General features: G+C 42.2%; 1 protein-coding gene across 2 annotated transcripts in view; it reads right to left on the reverse strand.

Annotated features, from left to right (window-relative positions):
• The window catches only part of LOC308099774 (low-density lipoprotein receptor-related protein 6-like), a 71,019-nt gene that overhangs the window by 6,624 nt on the left and 42,786 nt on the right, over nt 1-21,609 (reverse strand). The window contains exons 31-46 of one of the 2 annotated variants that reach the window (XM_080448559.1): nt 15,791-16,102; nt 14,799-14,899; nt 14,562-14,675; nt 13,820-14,007; nt 13,323-13,528; nt 12,269-12,457; nt 10,547-10,695; nt 10,355-10,448; nt 9,890-9,984; nt 9,671-9,784; nt 8,807-9,003; nt 8,232-8,437; nt 6,032-6,220; nt 3,589-3,737; nt 3,389-3,482; nt 276-386 (exon numbers count right to left, since the gene is read on the reverse strand). In XM_080448559.1, coding sequence (XP_080304685.1) covers nt 276-386; nt 3,389-3,482; nt 3,589-3,737; nt 6,032-6,220; nt 8,232-8,437; nt 8,807-9,003; nt 9,671-9,784; nt 9,890-9,984; nt 10,355-10,448; nt 10,547-10,695; nt 12,269-12,457; nt 13,323-13,528; nt 13,820-14,007; nt 14,562-14,675; nt 14,799-14,899; nt 15,791-16,102 — 2,508 coding nt within the window. Of the gene's footprint in view, nt 1-275; nt 438-3,388; nt 3,483-3,588; nt 3,738-6,031; nt 6,221-8,231; nt 8,438-8,806; nt 9,004-9,670; nt 9,785-9,889; nt 9,985-10,354; nt 10,449-10,546; nt 10,696-12,268; nt 12,458-13,322; nt 13,529-13,819; nt 14,008-14,561; nt 14,676-14,798; nt 14,900-15,790; nt 16,103-21,609 lie in introns of both variants that reach the window. The other variant, XM_080448558.1, reaches the window with a different exon arrangement.

Raw genomic sequence — 21,609 nt, forward strand, 5'->3', positions numbered from 1 at the left:
ATCTCCACGCTGGCCTTGGAACACCTCAGGATTCCCCAGGACGAAGTGGCCATTGTTGTGTGGGAAAGGGAAGTCTGGCGCTCTCTGCTGGAACAGTTGCCCCCGCAACCCGACTCCAGATAAGCGGTTGAAGATGTATGGATGGAGATCGCACATACAGTAAAACCTGAAACCTTTACCTTGCTGTGCTCTGCTGTGTTACTCAGTATCTTTCATGGACAGTTGCTCAGTGACTGTAATCTAGATGTAATCCATCTAATAGTGGTAGTACTCACCATTGGATATTTTGAATCTGTAGCGATACATCAGGGCCAGAAGGACGGTCAGTAGAATCACAACAACAGGTCCTACAATCCATGCCACTACGTGTGGATGAGTCTGTTCCACTACGTGTGGAGAAATCGGTTCCACTACATTCGGTGCCACAGATGCAGACCCTGCTAGCAAAGAGAGGTTATTATTAAAATAAATACATAGAAAATAAATAGAAAATAATTAAAATAATGGTTCACCTGTTATTAATGTTAGTTTATAAAGCATTGAATTATTTAAGACCAACAATAATAAAATCTCAGTAGATTTTTTCTCCAACCCCATTCAATTGTTGTGCTGAATATTTAGGGAACTTTAACAACTAGTCCAATTAACACATTAGATATGCGTTCTATTTTCAAATTATTCTTTTTTTGAAAATTCCACAAGGGGAGCTGTAACACAGCTTAGGAATGATCCCTCGTCACTCAGAGAAGCAGTAGACGGATGTGACGTAATTCCAAAAAAGCGGACTTCCGTTCCCCCCAAGTGAGGAAAGAGAGAGAGGGAGAGAAATAGAACGCATTGGCATTGAATCGAAAGAGTGATCAAAAAGGTCAACCAAAGAATACGTTTTTTGTAAAGGATTGGCCGTCTAGTCAGCAAGAATACTCTGAAGATTCTTGCAGGGGCCCTCATACAAGGTTATTACGATTATGCATGCTCCTCATGGTATCACAACACCTCCAAGGCCTTAAAAACAAGGCTCCAAACATCCCAAAACAAACTAGTAAGGCTACTTCTTGGCCTCAATCACAAAACCCATCTAACCCCTGCTCATTTTGCTAGGATTGGATGGCTTAGGCTTGAGGACAGAGTACAGCAACTTGCTATGGGCCTGGTCTTCAAGATACACCACAACATTTGGATCCCCCTGTATTTGTCAAAATACTTCCAAAACGTTAATGAAGTCCACGATCATAACACCAGAGGCACCTCCACGAATCATGTTCAACCCAGATTTGGCTCAACAAACTGAACAAAGGGAATTAACTTGTTCTCATGCTATTCATCAAAAATGTGGAATGCCCTAAAAGGAGTAAAGGAGTGTAAAACCCTCCTCACTTTCAAAACTGCCCTAAAGATACACCTTCAGGAGGCTGCAATTCGAAAAAGGCCCCTGTCTAAGTTTTAACCTATCCCCCCCAACCCCCCCTCCCCGTTTTTTGGGCGGTGAAACCGCCCCTATAAGTGAGATTTGGAAAAATGTACAAATATCTTGGGCAGTGAAACCGGCCCTAAAAGTGAGGTTTGGAAATTTGTACAATTATCCTGCGCTGTGATTGGCCAATCACAATCTATTCAGGACTGTGATTGGCCAGTGTCACATGACACATGTGCATAGCCCTATATAAGCAACCATAACTTAAAAAAAACCAAACCATTGTTTTTTTTAAGTTATGGCTTTGTCCATCATAAAGTGTGTTTTACAAAAGATAAATGTATTTATCTTTTGTACATGATCGATCGACTCCATTCAGTATTGTGATTAGCTAGCAAGACACATGCTGACACTAAGTGGCTCTTTCAGATCAAAGCATATATATTGGTTGACTCCATTCAGTATTGTGGTTAGCTAGGAAGACACCGCCCACTTCACACAGGGTGTGATTTTTCTTCTCTTGTGCATATTTTTCAGTCTTCATACCAGTAACCTGTAAGCTGATTGTATGACGTTCTATATAGTAGTGTGTATATCTGTCTGTCTCTTATATGTCATCATGATTTGTGTGCATGGGGATCTCATCTTAAACAAGCTCAGTGCTTAATGAGTCTTCCAGTTTAGTAGACCTTGTATTGTGAATCTGTACTTCCATGTACTGTTGTTCTCATGTCTTACTAAATAAAGTACATCAATCAATCAATCAGGCATGATTCAATATATATAAAAACCAACGGAGAATGAGCATGTGAATATTAAGTTAATATGTCAAGATATTACAGATATCTGTTGGACATTAGGCTACAGTGATTCTGACCGCAGTAACGGCCATGCACTGCGTTTGGACACCTCCCGTTTCAATGTTTGAGTGAGCTTTTGTTTCCCCTGCATCTCCTGACATCATTATATCACATTATCAATGCTGCTCTATAGATTTTAAACTTGTGTGCTTTCACGTCTAGCACAAATTGTTTTGTTGCTAGAAAATAATGATCTGCTCTCTGCTATTTATATGGGACGGTGCCTTATGCCGGGCGGATGCGCAACCTGGTTCTTAAAGGTTAATGTAACGCCCAAATCACACACATGACTAATTCAGGGCCCTTTATGCCGGGAGCAGACACCTACCACCCACATTTAGCAAACTCTGTCTAGATAGCACCATGCGCTGGACACATCCCCACGGCGCAAGTTAGGACCATCCGTCATTGCGCAAAACCTCAGCTGTTAAAATAGGGCCCATATAATGCCTTATTCACAGTGTAGTAGGTTTCTATTTAATTATAACATTTAAAGGTAAGGATTTTTTGAAAAACACTTCTAACTCAGATTATTATTTTGGTGATGAAAACCACCCGTATTCAACGGGCCATAGCTCCAAAATGGCTGATCGCGGTTGGAATGTTATTGTTCCAGTGGATACACGGATCCCTCCCCCAACCCACGGACACTTTTTCTTTTCATTTTTGTACACAACGTTAAACGATGTTTAACATCTTGGCGGGTAATGTGTTAGGAATCCTGTCAGAGCTTAAATCGGCATGTACATATAAAATAAATGTATTAATGTGGAACTGAGGTCGAAAAACAAATGTGGCTAATACTAAGCTAATATTATTGCACTTATTATTCTGTTTGCAGCCGATCGCGGTAATATCCGTGCTCCATTACTTAGTGACGTGAGTCGCGTTAATAATTAATTAATAAGTAATTTACGTGTCATGTTCATCCCAAAGAAACAATTATTAACCACGTCATGGTGTTAGAATGATTACATTTTTATAATAATAATACAGATTTTTCTTCGTTGGTTTTGGTAAAAGAGATCAGCTCTGGAATTGTCCCGCCCCTCTCGATATGCAGTCTGGGCCTGGAAACTTCAAAATAATAAAACATAAAATTGTCTCTACTCACGGCAGACTGCGAGTTCATCCGACTTGTCCCCGCAGTCATCTTTCATGTCACATTTCAACGAGAGCGGAATGCACTTCAAGTTCTTACAGGCAAACTGATGGGAGAGACACAGGCTTATCTTTAGAATCAGTAATGTATCAAAACCAGACATGGTACATAAAGTCATACTGAGTAAAACAAGTCAAAGTGAGGTGAATCACCTGGCTGGCAGTGCAGTTGGACATGCACTGCTTGCCGTCAGCTGCCAAGTAGGAGTTGATAGGACAGGCACACTTGTAGCTTCCTCCAGGTGAGAGCAGACACAGGTTACTGCAGCCTCCATTGTTGGTCTGACATGGATGACCCGATACTGCAGGAAGTGGTGGAAGAAGATATTTTACTTAAGTAAAAGCAATACCACAATATCAAAATGTGTTACAAGTAAAAGGCCTGTGTTCAAAATGTTACTTGAGTAAAAGTACAAACGTATTGGCATCAAAATATACTTCAAGTAAAAAAGTCAAAGTTCTAAAATGTTTGAAAATAGCAGAGCTACAACGCTCACAACGCTCGTTGTAGATCTCACGCGCTCACAACGCGTCGCGACGCGTTGTGAGCTTGTAAATCGTCTATATTCAAATAGCCTATGTATAAAATAAGGCTAAATAAGGTTAATGTATGTTTTATAATATAATAATTTATACCTGCAAAGTAGTAACTAAAGTTATCAAATAATTGTAGTGGAGTAAAATTACAATATTTTCCTCAGAGATGTAGTGGAGTAAAAGTAAAAGTACTGAAAATTGGAAATACTCCAGTAAAGTAAAAGTAACTCAGTACTTGTACTTGAGTAAATGTGCTTAGTTACTTTACACCACTGACTGCAGGGTGTTGAAAATGTACACAAGATGTGATGAATACAATGACCCAGTTATGCAGAGGGGCAGTTATGTTAGGGGCAGAAGAATAAAATTATGATAAAACTATCAATGTTCTTTGGCTCATTGAAGCCTCATGTTTTGTCGTACAAACTTTTCTTATGCTGGGATTTTAGATCGTCCATAGACTTGATAATAATAATAATAATGGATTTTATTTATAACGCACTTTACATTTCAAGAAATCTCAAAGTGCTTACAGAAGGCAAAGTTTAAAAACAGAAACATCACACCAATAAAAGAAAACAACAACTAAGAAACTGAATAAAACAATTAAAATATGGGGGCATAAAGCCTAGAGGTAAAACCAGCTAAAAGAATGCTTTGCTAAAAAGGTAGGTCTTTAATCCTCTTTTAAAGCAGTCGACCGACTGTGGTGCTCTCAGGTGGACAGGGAGGGCGTTCCACAGTTCGGGGGCGACCGAGCAGAAAGCCCGGTCGCCCATGGTGCGTAGATTGGCCTTGCGGGTGTTGAGGAGGTTGGTGTTTGAAGGGTCCGTGCAAAATAACAACAACAACAACAACAAGGCTTTCTCGCTAGCACACACTTAAAAACACTTAAAATCACTAAAACACTATAATACGAAAACACTAAATCACTAAAGTGAACGAGCGACGGAGAAGCGGCGAACAGACAGCGCCAGCGTCCTCTCACGTCCTCTCCTCAAGATGAACCTTGAGTGTAGGATGTTTCATGCAGATAGCTAAAAAATACTACACACTATTCAAAATGGCTGAAAATCTAGGGTGTAGCTCATGGGTTACAGTGGCAGATTTGTTCCTCATGATGAGAGGCACATATTATGTTTAAGTAAGTTCCATGGCTGTAGGTCAAATGAGGCATGACATAATTCAAATGATGATGATGATGATGAAGCCTTCTTCATCATCATCATCATTTGAATTATATAGCAGCTATCAGAGCACGTGAGCGGAGCGGAACGGGTGGAAATGCCGCTCGGCACTCCAGGGGGCTATTCGCTCACGTTGACTCCACCCGCGCTCCGCTCCCTGTCGCTCCGTCGCTCACGTTGATTTGCGCACCTCTCGCTCCATGCTCCGCTCAAACCGGGTCGCTCAACAGTAAAAAAAAGAAAAGACAAAGAAAGTAGAAATTCTAATGAAATCTCGGTGCGCTGTGCACTGCTGGATGTCTGTGTGTCTCTGAGTCGGTGCGCGGCCCCCGCCGGGGCGGCTTGGAGCGGCAGGCGGTCCTCGCTCTGAGTAGCGCTCCAACCTTTTTATAAACCAGCTCCGCGCTCACGTCAAAATCGCGTCGCTCCGCTCGCGCTCCGCTCACATGCTCTGGCAGCTATATATGAGCTCGTAAATCTGCTATTTAAAAAAACCTTTTAGGGGGGGTCCCTGGAACAACATAGTTTGAGATGGGGGTCCGTGACCAAATACATATCATTTTGGGGGTCCTTGACATGAAAAAGGTTTGAGAACCACTGATATTATAGCAACATACACATTTTTTCAATAAACTGTTAGGATTTAGAAGACATTTGAAGAATCCCCAGAAGGAAAGATTTGAGTTACAAATGTTCGCTTAAAAAAGATGTATTCAAGAATTTGCAATAGAATTACAAAAAATAGCAGATCTACAAGCTCATAGCGACAAGCTTGTATATCTGCTATTTTTGAATAGCCCAAAGAAATCTAAAAATGACACAGATTCTTTCTGTTAAGACACACAAAATAGGGCCCAGTAAGTGCCACAGACCCTCGGGCTGCCTATCTGGGTGGTAGACGTGGATGTCCATTGGTTGTTCTGGGTTGCTGATGAGCCTGGTCTTCTTGGTACCCTTAGTCTTGTGGGCTCTGTAGATGGATTTGGTCTCCCACTCTGTCCAGTAGATGTGCTCCTCAAACAGAGTAATAGCGAAGATGTGGGGGATGTCCTGACTCAGAACTACAGATGATGGACAAAACCAAAAGAGTAGGCTATATTAATGATATTATTATGAATATTATAAGTGTTAAAATTGATCAATAAAGTATATAAAAGTAAAATTTACTTTTGTATACTTTATGATCGAATATTAACAAATAATGTTCTCACTGCCTTCCTTGCTTTCTTTTCCACTACTCGTGAAAATATTAGCAGCTATTCTTATACAGAGTCAAATTGAGTTTGTTAATTTAACTCTGAGAGGGCTGTTGGGGGATCTGTAACTGTATGATTACAGCTTGTCTTATCAAAATGTTGCCCCCAAGGAATATTGATGTGGTGTTACACAAAAGCTGACTGAATGTGTGTGTGTGTGTGTGTGTGCACGCACGTGCGCGCGTGCACACGTGTGTGTGTGTGGTACGTGCACGTGTGCGTGTGTGTTACAGTAAGTAACTTACAGTTACAGAAAGTGCAACAGGATGACCACTGTCAACAACAACAAAAATACAACATGTAGGCTTATTACCTTAAATTGTTTTGTACATGTGTGTGTGTACGTGTACGTGTGTGTGTGTGTGTGTGTGTGTGTGTGTGTGTGTGTGTGTGTGTGTGTGTGTGTGTGTGTGTGTGTTTAATATATTTAACCCCCCCCCCCCAACACAATATGATATCTGTCTTCATAATTTTACTTGTCCTATATTAAAGGGATTTTTAACTGGTCATCCGTGGACCGTGAAGGTATTCCATGGGGTCCCTGACCATGCATTCAGTAATGTAGGAAATATTGATTGATTGAGTGATGAATTGATTGATTGATTGATCGATTTTTCTTCATTTTATTTTGTTTTATTTTTAAGAAACTTAGTAATTTGTTATTAGTGTGATATGAAGACAGTAGAATTAAAGAAAATATCATTATGCTTTAATTCCAAAAGTACTTAACAACTACAGAAGAAGATCAGCTCATTGAATGTCCACAGACTCTGTTGGCACAAGTTGTCAGGCCGGATTCCCAGAACTTATACAGTAAAAGCAAGATGTATTTTAACTTTTGTAACTACATACAGTATCTCTGTGAGATAGGTATTTCCACTCAAAGAAATGTCCTATATTGACCAAATTGTTTAATTATTCATAGTATAGTTTGTTGATTACTTTACTTATTTTTTAGGTATTAAAATGTCTCAAAAGTCCTTAAATTAAATTAAATTAAATTAAATATAAGAAATTAGAAATGGGTAGATACCCTTTAGTATATACACTTATACTGTATGTTGGCTTGTTTACTGCTGAGTGAGAAAACAATGTTGCATGTAATGTGACCTAAGATGACGGACGGTGTCAAAGTTATCAGTTACTGGGAAATCAGAGGTCAAGAAATTCCACAGAAAAAGGGGATACCTATGGGGAGATACGGAGCCCCCCAGGTACCCCATGTACCCCGTGTCTAGCCTGGTAAACCCCCCTCCCTCTGGAAATCTCATTTGCATTTGATTTCAGGAAGGAGTCTGGCCTACAGGCCTGTATGGGCAATTTGGGAGCTGGGCTGGATTAGTACAGTTGACTGACAACCCCTTTCACCCAATCAGCAGTTCGTTCCCCATCAGCCAATCAGCAGCTCATTTTCCAAACCACCAGTCAATATGACGCAAGGGGACTTTTGAAGGGGCTATGCCGAAAATAGGTTGCTTTATTCGGATACATACGTGTCACTGCCCGCCCCTGCCGGTTCTGAATTTGTATTTTTAAATAGGCTCTGTCATGATTATTGACCACATATATGAAGTTAAACCACTAAATTCTATCCAAACGATGTCTTAAAAGTAAATTCTGTGCCTCAAAAAAGAAGTTTGAGAGCGTTTTAAAGTTTTAAAACCGAAACCAAAAACACAGCACAGAAACAATGGCCGCCCGTCCCATTTTTGTCAGCTGCACTCGGTGTGTGTGTGTGTGTGTTTACTGTATGTATGCATGCATGCATGCATACATGCATACATGCATGCATGTATGTATGTAACATATGTGTTACCTGTGTGTCTGTTGGTTCCGTCCAGGCTGGCAAACTCAATGTTATCCTCCTTGGCATCGGCCCAATACAGGCGATCATTGTTGAAGTCTAGCGTCAGGCCATTAGGCCAGCCGATCTTATCCTTCACGATGATGCTCCTGTTGGTGCCGTCCATCCCCATCCTCCCTATGTGGGGGTTGATGCCCCAGTCTGACCAGTACAAGTACCTGTCAGGGAGAAACTGCATTAGGCTCACTATTCACAACAAATCTGCCATACATCACTGTGCAGTACTAGTGGACATGCAATATGAGAAAGAGTATGGTGAGTAAGAACGTGCAAATAAGCATTTACATGTTGTTGTTTATTTATGAGGGGGAACAGTGTCTTCCAATGTGCATTTTGAGTCACTTCCTGACTTGCCTACGTGAGTGGTGATGTTTGGAAATCCAGCTCAAACAGGATGATAGCCAGACGGAGAAGAGAAAATAAAGGCTAACAACTCACACCATTTTAAAATTAAATTCCTCTCTTTTTTTTACATGATGGGTACAAAATTCAGCATGAGGATAATGCCTTCACCACAGTGCTCTTACCCGTAGCGTACATCCACAGCCAAGGCACGTGGCTTGTCCAGGCCGGTGTTGACCAGTACTGCTCGGTATTCCCCGTTTAGTTTGGACACCTCAATGGTATTCGTCCCTGTGTCACTCCAATACAGGTTTCCTCCCACCCAATCAACAGCCAGACCTGCTGCCTGCCATGGTTGGTCAATTGACTCGCGGTGAAGGACCTGTAAACAAGACATGCACTCTGGATATACTCTCGTTTTCCTGCTTTCTTTTTTCTTAAGCACTATTTTTTTTACAACTTGCATGCTTTATTTCTTAGACAGGAGAATGCAGAGAGACAGGAAATCAAGGGCAGAGAGAGGACTGACATACGAGATAAGACCGGGAGTCAGATTCAAACTCACAAGGACTCAGTCAGTGCACTAACTGACTGAGTCACGTTTTCGCCACATTTTCTTCTATTCTGAATACGTGCTGGTGGTCTACTCAGGAACGATGCAAATTGGGAATGCAATACCCAGAGTACCCGTTGTACCCGTCTGTCTGCCTGAGTCCCTTTCATATATGGAGATCCCTGATGTCATCCCATGTATGGCCATATATGGGAAGTTGCCCAAGTTTGCAGTCGGACGGTCCCATATATGGGCAGCGTGGTCGGATCTGCGGCTCTGCACATCCATATATGCCTAAATATGGGCGAATCAGTCAGATCAGTGGTTCTGGACAACCGCCTATCCCAACCGACTCAAAGCCGGGTTTCTCAACGTCAGACAAGTTTGCATATCTTGCGATATGCAAACTACAGACAGACGGAGAGTTTGTGCATTTATTGTAGGATGGTTTCTCTTCCCTGTCACCTGTCCTCATGGTTGTCATTGTCACACTGACCTGGACGTCACTGCCATTGATGTGCATGCGACTGATCATTTTGGTGCCCGTGTCTGTCCAGTAGATCATCTGCTGCCGATAGTCAAAGTCCAGAGCCATCGCGTTCTTCAATTCCTGTCACACCACCAGTTGTGTTAGTCTCCGACAGGAATACATTCTGGCTTGTCAATAGTATTCTGTGCGGAATATTGTATTGGATGTGTTGTTAATGGTTTTCACCTGTTTGAGCACTGTGTCGTTGGAGCCGTTCAAGTTGATCTTTCTCAGGTGCGTGTCACTGGCAAAGATGAGGAAGGGCTTCACATCTGGAGAAACTGAGACATCACGTTTAAGTTGATTTACCTTTAAAAAGTACACAAGGTACTGCCAAAGACGTATACTACTTCAGCATAAAAAAAGTCATGTATTTAGTGATTACGCTAGAAGGCACTCTTCGCCAACCTGTGAATAATGCCTTGACTGCCAGAGAACAATAGAACCGGAAATGACATCATCCAAAAAAGAAATCACTCTGTTCACTCCAATGTTTTTGGAGATTTAGAAAAACACATCTAGCTCGGATTTCGTCTCCCAGACTGTGTTTTTTGGTGAAAACGAGCCATATTAAACTGCCGATAACTACAATCGTTATTAATTAATACCTGGCAATTAATGTGTTAAGTAAATTTTTCTGTCTCCACTCACGGCAGTCTGCGGGTTCATCCGACTGGTCCCCACAGTCATCATCCATGTCACATTTCCATGAGAGCGGAATACACTTGTAGCTCTTACAAACAAACTGATGGGAGTGACACAGGCTTATCTTTAGAATCAGTAATGTATCAAAACCAGACATGAGACATACAGCGTAAAACAAGTCAACGTGAGGTGAATCACCTGACTGGCAGTGCAGTTGGACATGCACTGCTTGCCGTCTGCTGCCAAGTAGGAGTTGATAGGACAGGCACACTTGTGTCTCCCTCCAGGTGAGAGCAGACACAGGTTACTGCAGCCTCCATTGTTGGTCTGACATGGGTGACCTGATACTGCAGGGTGGAGAAAACATGCACAGATTTAATTAATACGATGACCAAGATATGCTAGAACTACAACAACAAGTACTACTACTTATCCTCCTATAATTCTACAAAGCTTTGAGGTGGTGGTGAGCCCAAAAACTCTTCTGCCCGGTTCTCCTTAGTTGCTACAATTCATCTGAATTTGCACACAGCCATTGACCATTACCATGTGCACGGAACAGCGAAGCCCGTTTTTCGATTTCACCAATGTCAGCTGTTTATTAGCGTTTTTATGTAAAAGAATGTCGCCATGGTTACGGCTGCCCAGCTGTGGGATGGCCCTGCGAGCTATGGGATGGCTCCCGGGTTGCCAGATCATGTGCGCATATCCCCCCACGGGTATGGACTAGTAATAATAATAATAATAATAATAATAATAATAATAATAATAATAATAATGATAATGGTATTAATACAGCACCTGTAAATAATACAATAATGTAAAATAAACTAGAAAAAAAACGGTCAGGTAGGTTATTGTGGGCCAGCAATGGTCGGAATTCGCCAATCAGCATGGATATGAAAACTAGGACAGATCCGTCTTGATCACTTGACTATAGAGATAATGTGTCCCGATTTATGTGATGTTTGGACACAATCTGTAGGAGTAATGTAAAAACAAAGTCGGCCTCCTGGTGGCGCTAAAACAGAACAATGTGAAAAGGGTGGCATTTCTTCCTCTGCCTAGTGGGAATGTGTGTGCAAAGTTTCACGGCAAACGGACGCTGCGTTTGTGATTTGAGGCATTTCCTTCTAAACGAGCCACCCCTGCAAACTTTAGATGCCAATCTTAGCCAATCAGGATGAAATATGAAAAATCTGACAGATCCATGTTGATCACATGACTACAGAGATAATGTGTACGGCTATATGTTTTGCAAAGATTGCCCTCCTGGTGGCGCTATAAAAGGCCGATGTGAAGAATGTATGGCAGAGGTTTTTCCTTGGCCTCTAGGGAGTGTGCATGCAAAGTTTCACGCCGATCGGTGTAGTTATACGTAAAAACACGATTTGGCCTGTTATAGCACCACCATGATGTTGTTTGAAAAATGTAGGATGGGATTTCTTCTTTGGTCCAGTGGGAGTGTGCGTGCAAAGTTTCACGGCAATGGCATGATGCATTCATGATTTGAGACATTTTGTTCAAAACGGACCACTCCTGCAAACTTTGGAAGCCAATCTTAGCCAATCAGGATGGAATATGAAAAATCAGACAGATCCGTCTTGATCACATGACTATAAAGATACTGTGTACTCATTTGCTTGATGTTTGGACAAAATCTGTAGGAGTAATATCCAAAAATGTGTTTTGCAAGAATCCTGGTGGCTCTATAACAGGCCGATGTGAAGATTTGGGGCAGAGGTTCTGCTCTGGCATCCAGGGAGTGTGTGTGCACACTGTTTCACGTCGTTCGGGTCAACGGTGCCGGAGATTAGCTGCTCACAGACGGACGGACGGACTGGGTGCAAAACATAGTGGAGACAATAAAAGCCACACAACACAATGAAGACTGATAATGAGAGAGTGTTATATCTATACCATTGGGCTGCCTATGGGGGTGGTAGACGTGGATGTCCATTGGTTTGTCCGGGGTGCTGAAGAGCCTGGTCTTGTTGGTACCCTTAGTCTTGTGGGCTCTGTAGATGGATTTGGTCTCCCACTCTGTCCAGTAGATGTGCTCCTCAAACAGAGTAATAGCAAAGATGTGGGGGATGTCCTGACTCAGAACTACAGATGGACAAAGCCAAAAGAGTATAAAAATGAGAAAAAAGTTGTCAATATCTTGCCCACACTAAATATTTGTCAATGTGTTCTGTTTGTGATTATATGGCCAAATAATCTGTAGTGATAATGGCATTTAGACAAATGGTCACGCGTGCATGTGTGTGTGTGTGTGTGTGTGTGTGTGTGTGTGTGTGTGTGTGTGTGCGTGCGTGCGTGCGTGCGTGTGCGTGTGTGTGTGTGTGTGTGTGTGTCAATTATGTTACAATAATATAACATTCTCTATAATCAGTAACATGTGGGTGATACTTATGTGTATCAAATGATTTTTATTGAAAGGCAATCAAAAGCTAGAGCTTATGATGCAAAGATCGGGTAGTGTCTGACATTACATAAGCGCCTCATTGAAACGGCCACCGGCACTTCTCAATGAAGTGATTGAGAATGTGATTGTCATTACAATTTTACTGTAATCCACAACTGTGGTTTGTGGACTGTTAATTCCTTGAGTCAATAAGTTGTGTTTTTACCAGCAGTTGCCAGTTAAGCTTACCAAAGAAAAATACAATGTAGATCTACGTTAGCTATTACCACAGCACCAGACTATTCAGTTGGATTAATCCAGAACACAAGCGATTGCTGTAATTTAAAGTTAAGGCATAGTGCAGCCGGCTCTAAATCCCCAAATAGTGGGTAGCGCGACTTGGTCGCAAAGTAGGGCCCCAGGTCTCTACAATATATATATTTAAAACAATACTTTTGTGACTGAAATATAAATTAATAACACTAAGTTCTAAATCATAATTTAATATTTTACTCAATTAATTAATTTGATAGGCTAATCATTTAATAATGTTAAATGCCTAGTTACCTGTGTGTCTGTTAGTTCCGTCCAGGCTGGCAAACTCAATGTTATCCTCCTTGGCATCGGCCCAATACAGGCGATCATTGTTGAAGTCTAGCGTCAGGCCATTAGGCCAGCCGATCTTATCCTTCACGATGATGCTCCTGTTGGTGCCGTCCATCCCCATCCTCCCTATGTGGGGGTTGATGCCCCAGTCTGACCAGTACAAGTACCTGTCAGGGAGAAACTTCATCAGGGTCACTATTCACAACATATCAGCCATAGAGCACTGTAGAGTAGTGGACATGCAATATGAGTTTGTCTAAGCTTCTGCTTGATAGTGCTCCTTTAAGGCAATCATAACAAAGCGTTCCACACTCAGTTTAATAAGTTTAATAGTGACAACTTACATGACTATTAAAACTTTCCTCATGTGGTAAATGGTCCTCCTCTTGTACTTGGCTTTTTTAATTGTTGCATTTACAAAACAAAACAAATAAATTCCTTCACCACAGTGCTCTTACCCGTAGCGTACATCCACAGCCAAGGCGCGTGGCTCATCTAGGCCGGTGTTGACCAGTACTGATGGGTATTCTCCGTTTAGTTTGGACACTTCTATGGTGTTCCGCCCTGTGTCACTCCAGTACAGATTTCGTCCCACCCAATCAACAGCCAGACCGTCTGGTGCTTCGTTCGACTTGTGGGGAAGGACCTGTAAACAAGCCATTCATGCACCACTTCTGTTTTATCACCATTTTTATGATTTAGTTCTTAGATAGGAGAATGTAGAAAGACAGGAAATCAAGGGAGGAGCAGAGAGAAGAGAGACATGCAAGGTAAGACCACCAGCGCCAAATTTTCATTTAACGGTGACATCACAAGTAACAGTGTTGGGCTAATTACATAAAAAATAAAAAAGAATGTTACTCGTTACTCTTTTGAAAAGTTATTATTATTATTTTACCTATTAGTCCCTGCCAACAGGAACATTACTTACATTACTTATCCGTTACACTCCTAATTGCATTCTACTGAATATTCTGACTTTCCAGTAAGCCTACACCACTAGCAGTACACCTGAACTTTTTTCAGTGGGAGTGCCGTCAATTTACTGTTGTAGCTGTTGTTACGCTTGAAACAACAGCTACTTGGTACTTGGAAAAGTAATATTATTACTGTAACACGTTGGTGTAATGCGTTACTCCCCAACAACTGATTTGGAACATCATTTAATTCTCTGTCATCCATCCTCATTATCACGCTGACCTGGAAGTCACTGCCATTGATGTGCATGCAACTGATCATCTTAGTCGCCACGTCTGTCCAGTAGATTATCTGCTGCTGATAGTCAAAGTCCAGAGCCACCCCGTTCGTCAAGCCCTGTGTCACATCAACACACAGTTGTGTTATTAGTCTCTGAGAGATATAGATTCTGGCATCATGTCAAGAGCATTCTGTACATGATATTGTTCAGGATGTGTTGTTATGTTCAATGGTTTTCACCCGTCTGAGAACTGTGCCGTTGGAGCCGTCCAAGTTGATCTTCCTCAGGTTGTAGGCGGTGGCAAAGATGAGGAAGGGCTCCGCGACGTGTTCAGCGGAAGCTGAAAGCAGAAAACAGAAAAGAGATTAGTATAGAGCCCTGAGGGACTCCGGTCAACCATAAGGTTTAAGAGGTTAAAAATACACATAAACCTCAATGCAGGACTATCTAAATTGGCAACTGGACTGAACAATATGCATTCATCCTATTATGCAAAGACGCATGTAGCTCTGGTGGAGAGGCAGTGACCACATTTGAACTGAAGCCAAACAAAACAAGACCAGGAGACCTGGTTCTGTCAGACCCAGAATAAGTACTTTATAAGATCAGAGCACTACGTCACCGGACTTCACATGACGTGTCAGCCTGTGTCTATGCACATGTATGGACGAAAGGGGGACAGACTTTTTTGGCTGGGGCCGGAGGACAAAGTGACCATGTCTATGTATGGACGAAACAGGTACAAAGCCTCATGTAAGCCCGACCCCTTGGGTCTGGCAAAGACAAATTGGCTCTCTGATTCCAGCAGCCAGTAGAACTTTAATACTGGCTGATGATGATGATGATGATGATGATGATGATGATGATGATGATAAAAACCAGGGACGCCAGGTGTTGCCGTTGAGCCCTGCGGAGGTGTCGTGGGCCTATCAACGAAACACCAATGAAGGAGGGTGCCCACCTGAAGACCCCAGTGAAGTGTTTACCCCTACCCCACTCAATACCAGGTGCTGATTAAGGGATTGTGCTATCTAGTCCTATGAGCTCAACATTGGGCGTAGCTGCATTTGGAACTCCTTATACGGTTATGCCTGAGTCATGGTGACATGAGCTTGACGTCAAAGGTCCGCCCGCCGGCTGGCCGGCCAGGCCGCCGGCCCGTCCTCCCTTTAGTACATTTTAATATAGGATAGGATGACAACACACATATTGCAATAAAATTCATATTTACCTGTACAAACAACACCAGCATCTTCATTGTGTGCACAGTCGTGGCTTCCAAACCCCCCATGGCTGCACTGTGAAAGCTGTGACTCACTACCTGAACACCTGACATCATCCAACCAGATGTTTCCAACACCGTGTCCGAAGTGGGCTTTCCCTGGTGCTGACACAGCTGTTCCACAGCCTAACTGTCTACACACAACCTGGGCATCATGCAGACCCCAATCATCATCACACACCGTCCCCCAGCTACCACGGTAGTACACCTCCACTCTGCCTGAACAGGAGTTTGAACCAGTGACCAGCCTCACTGGATAATCTGAATGAGAAGAAAAACATTAAAAGATGACAATGATCAGCCTATAAGAAACGTTACCTACATGCAGGAGTGTCCTCATAATAAAGATTTGACATGACATTTAGACTGTACGGGCGGGCCATAGGCTACAGTTTTCTTTTTTTTAATCAGAAAAGAGGGGTGTTCAAATGACCGATTTTGGTGAGTAGAACACAAATCTGAAGATTTTTTTCAATTCTGATAAACCTAACCTACATCAATTTTCTGTTGATTATTGTACATTTTTTTTATTAATTTGCAATTTTCTTCTAGCAGAAACAAGTTATGTTGGGAGGCTTTTATAAATAATTCCTGTTCAAAATAACAGATTTTGGCATGTAGAACACAAATCTGAAGACATTTTTTCAATTCTGATAAACCTAACCTACATATATTTGCAGTTGATTATTGTAAATGTTTTATTAATTTGCGATTAATTCGCTCAGGCCAACTGCAGCAATAGCAACTGCAGCTCTGATTGAATCATCACAGAAGACACCCTAGGCAAAGTGATTGATAAGAACAAGGTCAAGATAGTACAGGAGAAGTTGATGAGAGAGCTGGGGGAAGAATTTGAGGAGAAGTGCAGGAAGGAGGCTGCCATGACAAGGTCATTCAAGATCTCTCAACTGATCAACACTATCACTATCAAATTGTTTTTGCAGTCAGAGACAGAGTGGTTCCTGCAAGGCTGGCTCTGTTGGAGATTGGGCCAGTGAACCACAGCCGCTGGCTCACCACAGCAAACAGACTTCTCAGGCTCTGGGTGTCAAAGCATGGACTGAGAGGAAAGAATCTGAAAAATCAGAAGTTTATTGTGGAATACATCATTGGAGTGTATTATCCATGTTGGTTCAATGTGAAGGTCAAGGAGTCCTGGATTGAAGGGCTTAGGCACATCCTGTTTCAGCTGGACTGCCTCAAGTCCCAGAGGAAGGAGGTACTGGACATTGTGATGCCAGCTGTTAGAAGATCTGCTTGTATGCCCACAGTGAAGCCATCCTCCAAACACTGCTGTGCTCTAAGGATCAGAAGGAGAGGATTGATGGCCAGAGAATCCTGGCCATCAGGGGAGTAGGAGACCCAGACACTCAGCTGGGGGACTCCTCTGTAAGAACCAGAGGGACACCTGAGATCAACTATGATGCTTCCAGCATTGGTGGATTGATTAGCTGGTCAGAAGGTGTGTCAGAGGAGAGCCACCTCTAACCTGCATACTAAACACATCGGAGATGAAGAACTTCATCGACACCCCCATGGAGGTGCCCAACTGGCCTTGCCACACTCAGAGCATTGAGAGGGTTCATCATTGGTGAAGCTTCTTCTATATACTTCTCTCAGGAAAAGAGGGATGGAGGGATCAGGACAGCAGGAGACTGATGTCTAAGGCTGAGTCAAAGCAGGACTTGTACAACCTAGCATAGGCTGCCCTAGCGTGTCTGATATCATGTCTAGAGGGGCGGGTTCAAAATCACCGGAGAGAGATCTGTCCGTCACCCCATAGGCTGCCCTAGCGTGTCTGATATCATGTCTAGAGGGGCCGGTTCAAAATCACCGGACACCGATCTGTCCGTCACCCCCGCCCCGCTCCGCATAACATTTGGAGCGACGCCCACTGCACTCTGGTTGGTTGAGGATGACTCCCACTTCCTATGCCCGGCACTTCAACTGGCTGGTCCAGGCTCTTATTTTTGAGCAAAACTAAAAAATAAAAGCCTGGAGATCGAGGCTAAACCTAGCAAAGTTCAGGAAGTGATAATTGATCTTCATAATTGTATCCAGTGATATACATGCACTTCCATTGTTAACACATTTACCGCCGGGCCCGTAGTTCTACGGGCCGTTAAATCCAACGGTTAAGCGCCAATCCCGTAGCCTACGGGCTGTGGTGCTTTTTCCTTTTTTTCGAAATTTTTTTTTTTTTTAATTTTCTAGGGGGACCATTTTCAGTGTAACACCACCCGATCGGACCGGAAGTGCGATCACGTTTTTTGTTTCCCGTCTGTCTCCATTCTAAGTCGTACACATAAACCCCTGTAAAAGCTGTACAGGACATGTAGTTTTTCATCCTCGCATTTCCCATGTTAACTTAAACGATCAGAACTCAAACATGGCGGCTCCGTTTGACACGCGGTCTCGACGAGTAGACACCAGGACATGTGCCCGTTGTTTACAAACATTGGATCGGGCAATCTAAAGGATTTTAACGGGGCCTATGGCGACCTGAAAAAAACAAAAAACAACAATAAAACCTTGGCACTGGTGAGTACATTATGAGATTAGCCCTTGGCGGTGGATGTGTTAAAGACGGGGTGCCGTGATTTTCAGTGATTCCCCCCCCCCCTAAAACATAATCATCAGGTATTATGTTTATACTAGGAGGAAGATTTTTTTCAAAAAAGTGTACAGAAATTGTTTAAATATTTTTTTTATGTGGACACGTCTCCAGTTAATTTTTTTTAATTTTTTTTAATAATTTTCATCCCTCGATTTTGTAACCCTTTTTTCACCAGGTGCCAATTTGCTAAGTGATCCTGGGCACTACACTCCCCCCACCAGCCTAGGGAGGCCAGGGCCGAGCTCATGCCTCCTTCAATGCATGAGAGCCAACTGACAGGGGGGAGTTTCCCTGGTTGGATGTAGCGCGTGGAAGGAACACGTTATTCCAACCAGCCCCAAGCGCCCACAGCGTCCCCGGCGGGAATCGAACCCAGGACCTTCTAGCTGTGAGGCGACAGCGCTACCGACTGCGCCACCGTGCCCCCCTACGCCTCCAGTTCATTAAGTATACCTGGTTCTCACCTAAGCACCTCCTCCACCACCTTAGCACCACCCACCTGTTCTAGTCCCTCCTCCTCCTCATGCCCACACCTGTTGTGTTATGATAATGAGGGGGAGGGTATGTTTTTACTATGTCACTAAAGAGCTGTTTCTCTATTGGCATGTTTGACCCTCAAGGTTTCAGCCTCCAGGAAGAAACTCCAAATAGTCAGAGAAAGCATAAAACACCATAAAACCACCACCGGGGGGCTTAATGAAGTTCTATCAACCTCATAGACACATGAAAAACAGAAAAAGTGCAAAAACATGGCACCAGCTCTTTAATAAATATGTAAATTTGATTTGGCTTTGTCAATATGAATTATTTCCCTTATGTCTTTTATATCCTAAAAAGAGGTTAAAAGGGGCAAAATTTGCCATTTTTAGGTAATTCTATCCCAAAAAAATAAGTCAGATTTGAATTCCCCATGAAGAAACACATAATTTAGACACCCCACATGTTTTTTGGGGGATTTTAATATCTTATAAATGAGTTAGAACGGGTACAATTAGCGATTTAAAAATGCAAATTGATGTAGGTAAGAGTTGTCCTATCCAGAAAATAATGTCATATTTGAACTCTCCATCAAAAAACATGACGCCCCTCTTTTTTGGATTTCCTTAAGATTCATTTCGGCACCTGAGTATCAGGCCCGCCCTAGAATCGTATGAGGGTAAAACTACACAGTGCATTTTAGCTGTGACTTTGGATGAGTCCACTGACTGATAGTGAATAATGCTCAGTTCAAGGTGGTATTTCAATCTTCTGTACAGGTACATTAAGAATTGGAGTAGCCTACTTATTTATGATGTATTGAATTGTTACAGTAATTTAGCAGAAAACAACCTGTTGAATATTATTAAACATCAGACAGCATATGGCTATTGAAATAAATACATATGCAATTACGACGTACAAGCTGTGCCTGTAATAAATCTCACACTACTAGGCAGTCTGCGGTTCCACGTGCCACACAAGATGGATGCCCTTTCTTTTTCACTTGAGCGCCTGCCCCTCAAAATGTCTGTGCACGCCACTGCCAATTGATCTCTATTATCTACAAGTACTATGTCTTGTGAAATGGGATATATACCCATAATGCCAAACTACTACAAGTCGCACTGTTTCAGCTGGACGTGAGATTCCCCATTCTAGTGAATGCAACAGCCTAGAGGGTGGAGCCAAAAGTACACCGTGCGTATGTCACTGATCACATGACCTCAATCAATTCTCTAGTTCTAGGCAACATAGAAGGGGGGGGGACTTTTTTCTTATGTCGACACAACAGCTCTAAGGTGTATTAAAGACATAGTTCAATGTTGAAAATGAGTTTAATGCGGCCCGCAGGTTAATATCGGATTACTGATATGTTATTGATTTCAGCTGTTACAATTCCAAACATGCAAACATGAACCACCTTAATTATTTCAGTCTATATTAGTAGCTTAATGACTAGTATTAAAATTAAGTAATTTTTAGGTCCAATGTATTTGTATTTAAGTTTCATAAAGTTAACATAAGTATAACTAAATGCACTTTTTTTTATATGTAACTTTTCAGGATTCCAATTAAAACATGGCAAAAAAACAATCTGGATTCCAATTCAAAAATAGCAAAATAGTCGCACTGCGTTTTTTTTTAGCTTGTAGATCAGCTATTTTTGCTACTTTTGTGTGACATTGAATGGCGAAGTACGGCATTCATTTACGAAAAAAGGTAAAATACGGAGATAAGAGGTGTCTGCCTGACAGTATAAGCAATGTGGTCCCCTGGTGTGAGTGTGGAAATATAGTGGCCCTCTCCATCATCAAAGTTGCATCACCCCTGCTATAGCCTATTAAGAACTTAAGCCAACTTTTAAAGGGGTAAATTAAGTTTACGCAGATTTTATATTTCCATTAATGAGATACAGTATTTTAGGTTGTATCAGCCAAAGCTCCTCAAAATGCATATTGTTACTTCTTGGGGAAAATGTGACCAAACGTCAAACGTTTGACTGGAAGGGAGTGGAGTGTTAGACGTCCCGGGCACTGCCTGCCGCACTGCAGGAATACAGAAGTGCCGTTCTCAAACCCAAGAAGTAAAAGGGCGACGGCTCCGCTAAAAACAGTTAAAATGACAGAGGCGCACCCAGACGAAAACATCTGTTCATATCGTCCACTCTCAGGTTTGCTGGTTCGAGTGTGAACCCTGAACCCTGAATGAATCATATCAGGGGACCAGCACAGCGTTGACCCTGGCAGCATATCAATGGTCCATGTAAACAGGGGACAAATTAGGATACTACTTTTTTACTACTTTTTACTGCTTTTCATCCATACATATTACACAAGACATCAGTAGAATATGTGTGGGAAAAAACACTGTGAGAATTTTAATATCTTATAAATGAGTTAGAACGGGTACAATTAGCGATTTAAAAATGCAAATTGATGTAGGTAAGAGTTGTCCTATCCAGAAAATAATGTCATATTTGAACTCTCCATCAAAAAACATGACGCCCCTCTTTTTTGGATTTCCTTAAGATTCATTTCGGCACCTGAGTATCAGGCCCGCCCTAGAATCGTATGAGGCAGAATCGTAAAACTACACAGTGCATTTTAGCTGTGACTTTGGATGAGTCCACTGACTGATAGTGAATAATGCTCAGTTCAAGGTGGTATTTCAA

The sequence above is a fragment of the Gymnoscopelus braueri genome (assembly GCF_963280865.1).
Source record: "Gymnoscopelus braueri genome assembly, chromosome: 14".
NCBI lineage: Eukaryota > Metazoa > Chordata > Actinopteri > Myctophiformes > Myctophidae > Gymnoscopelus > Gymnoscopelus braueri.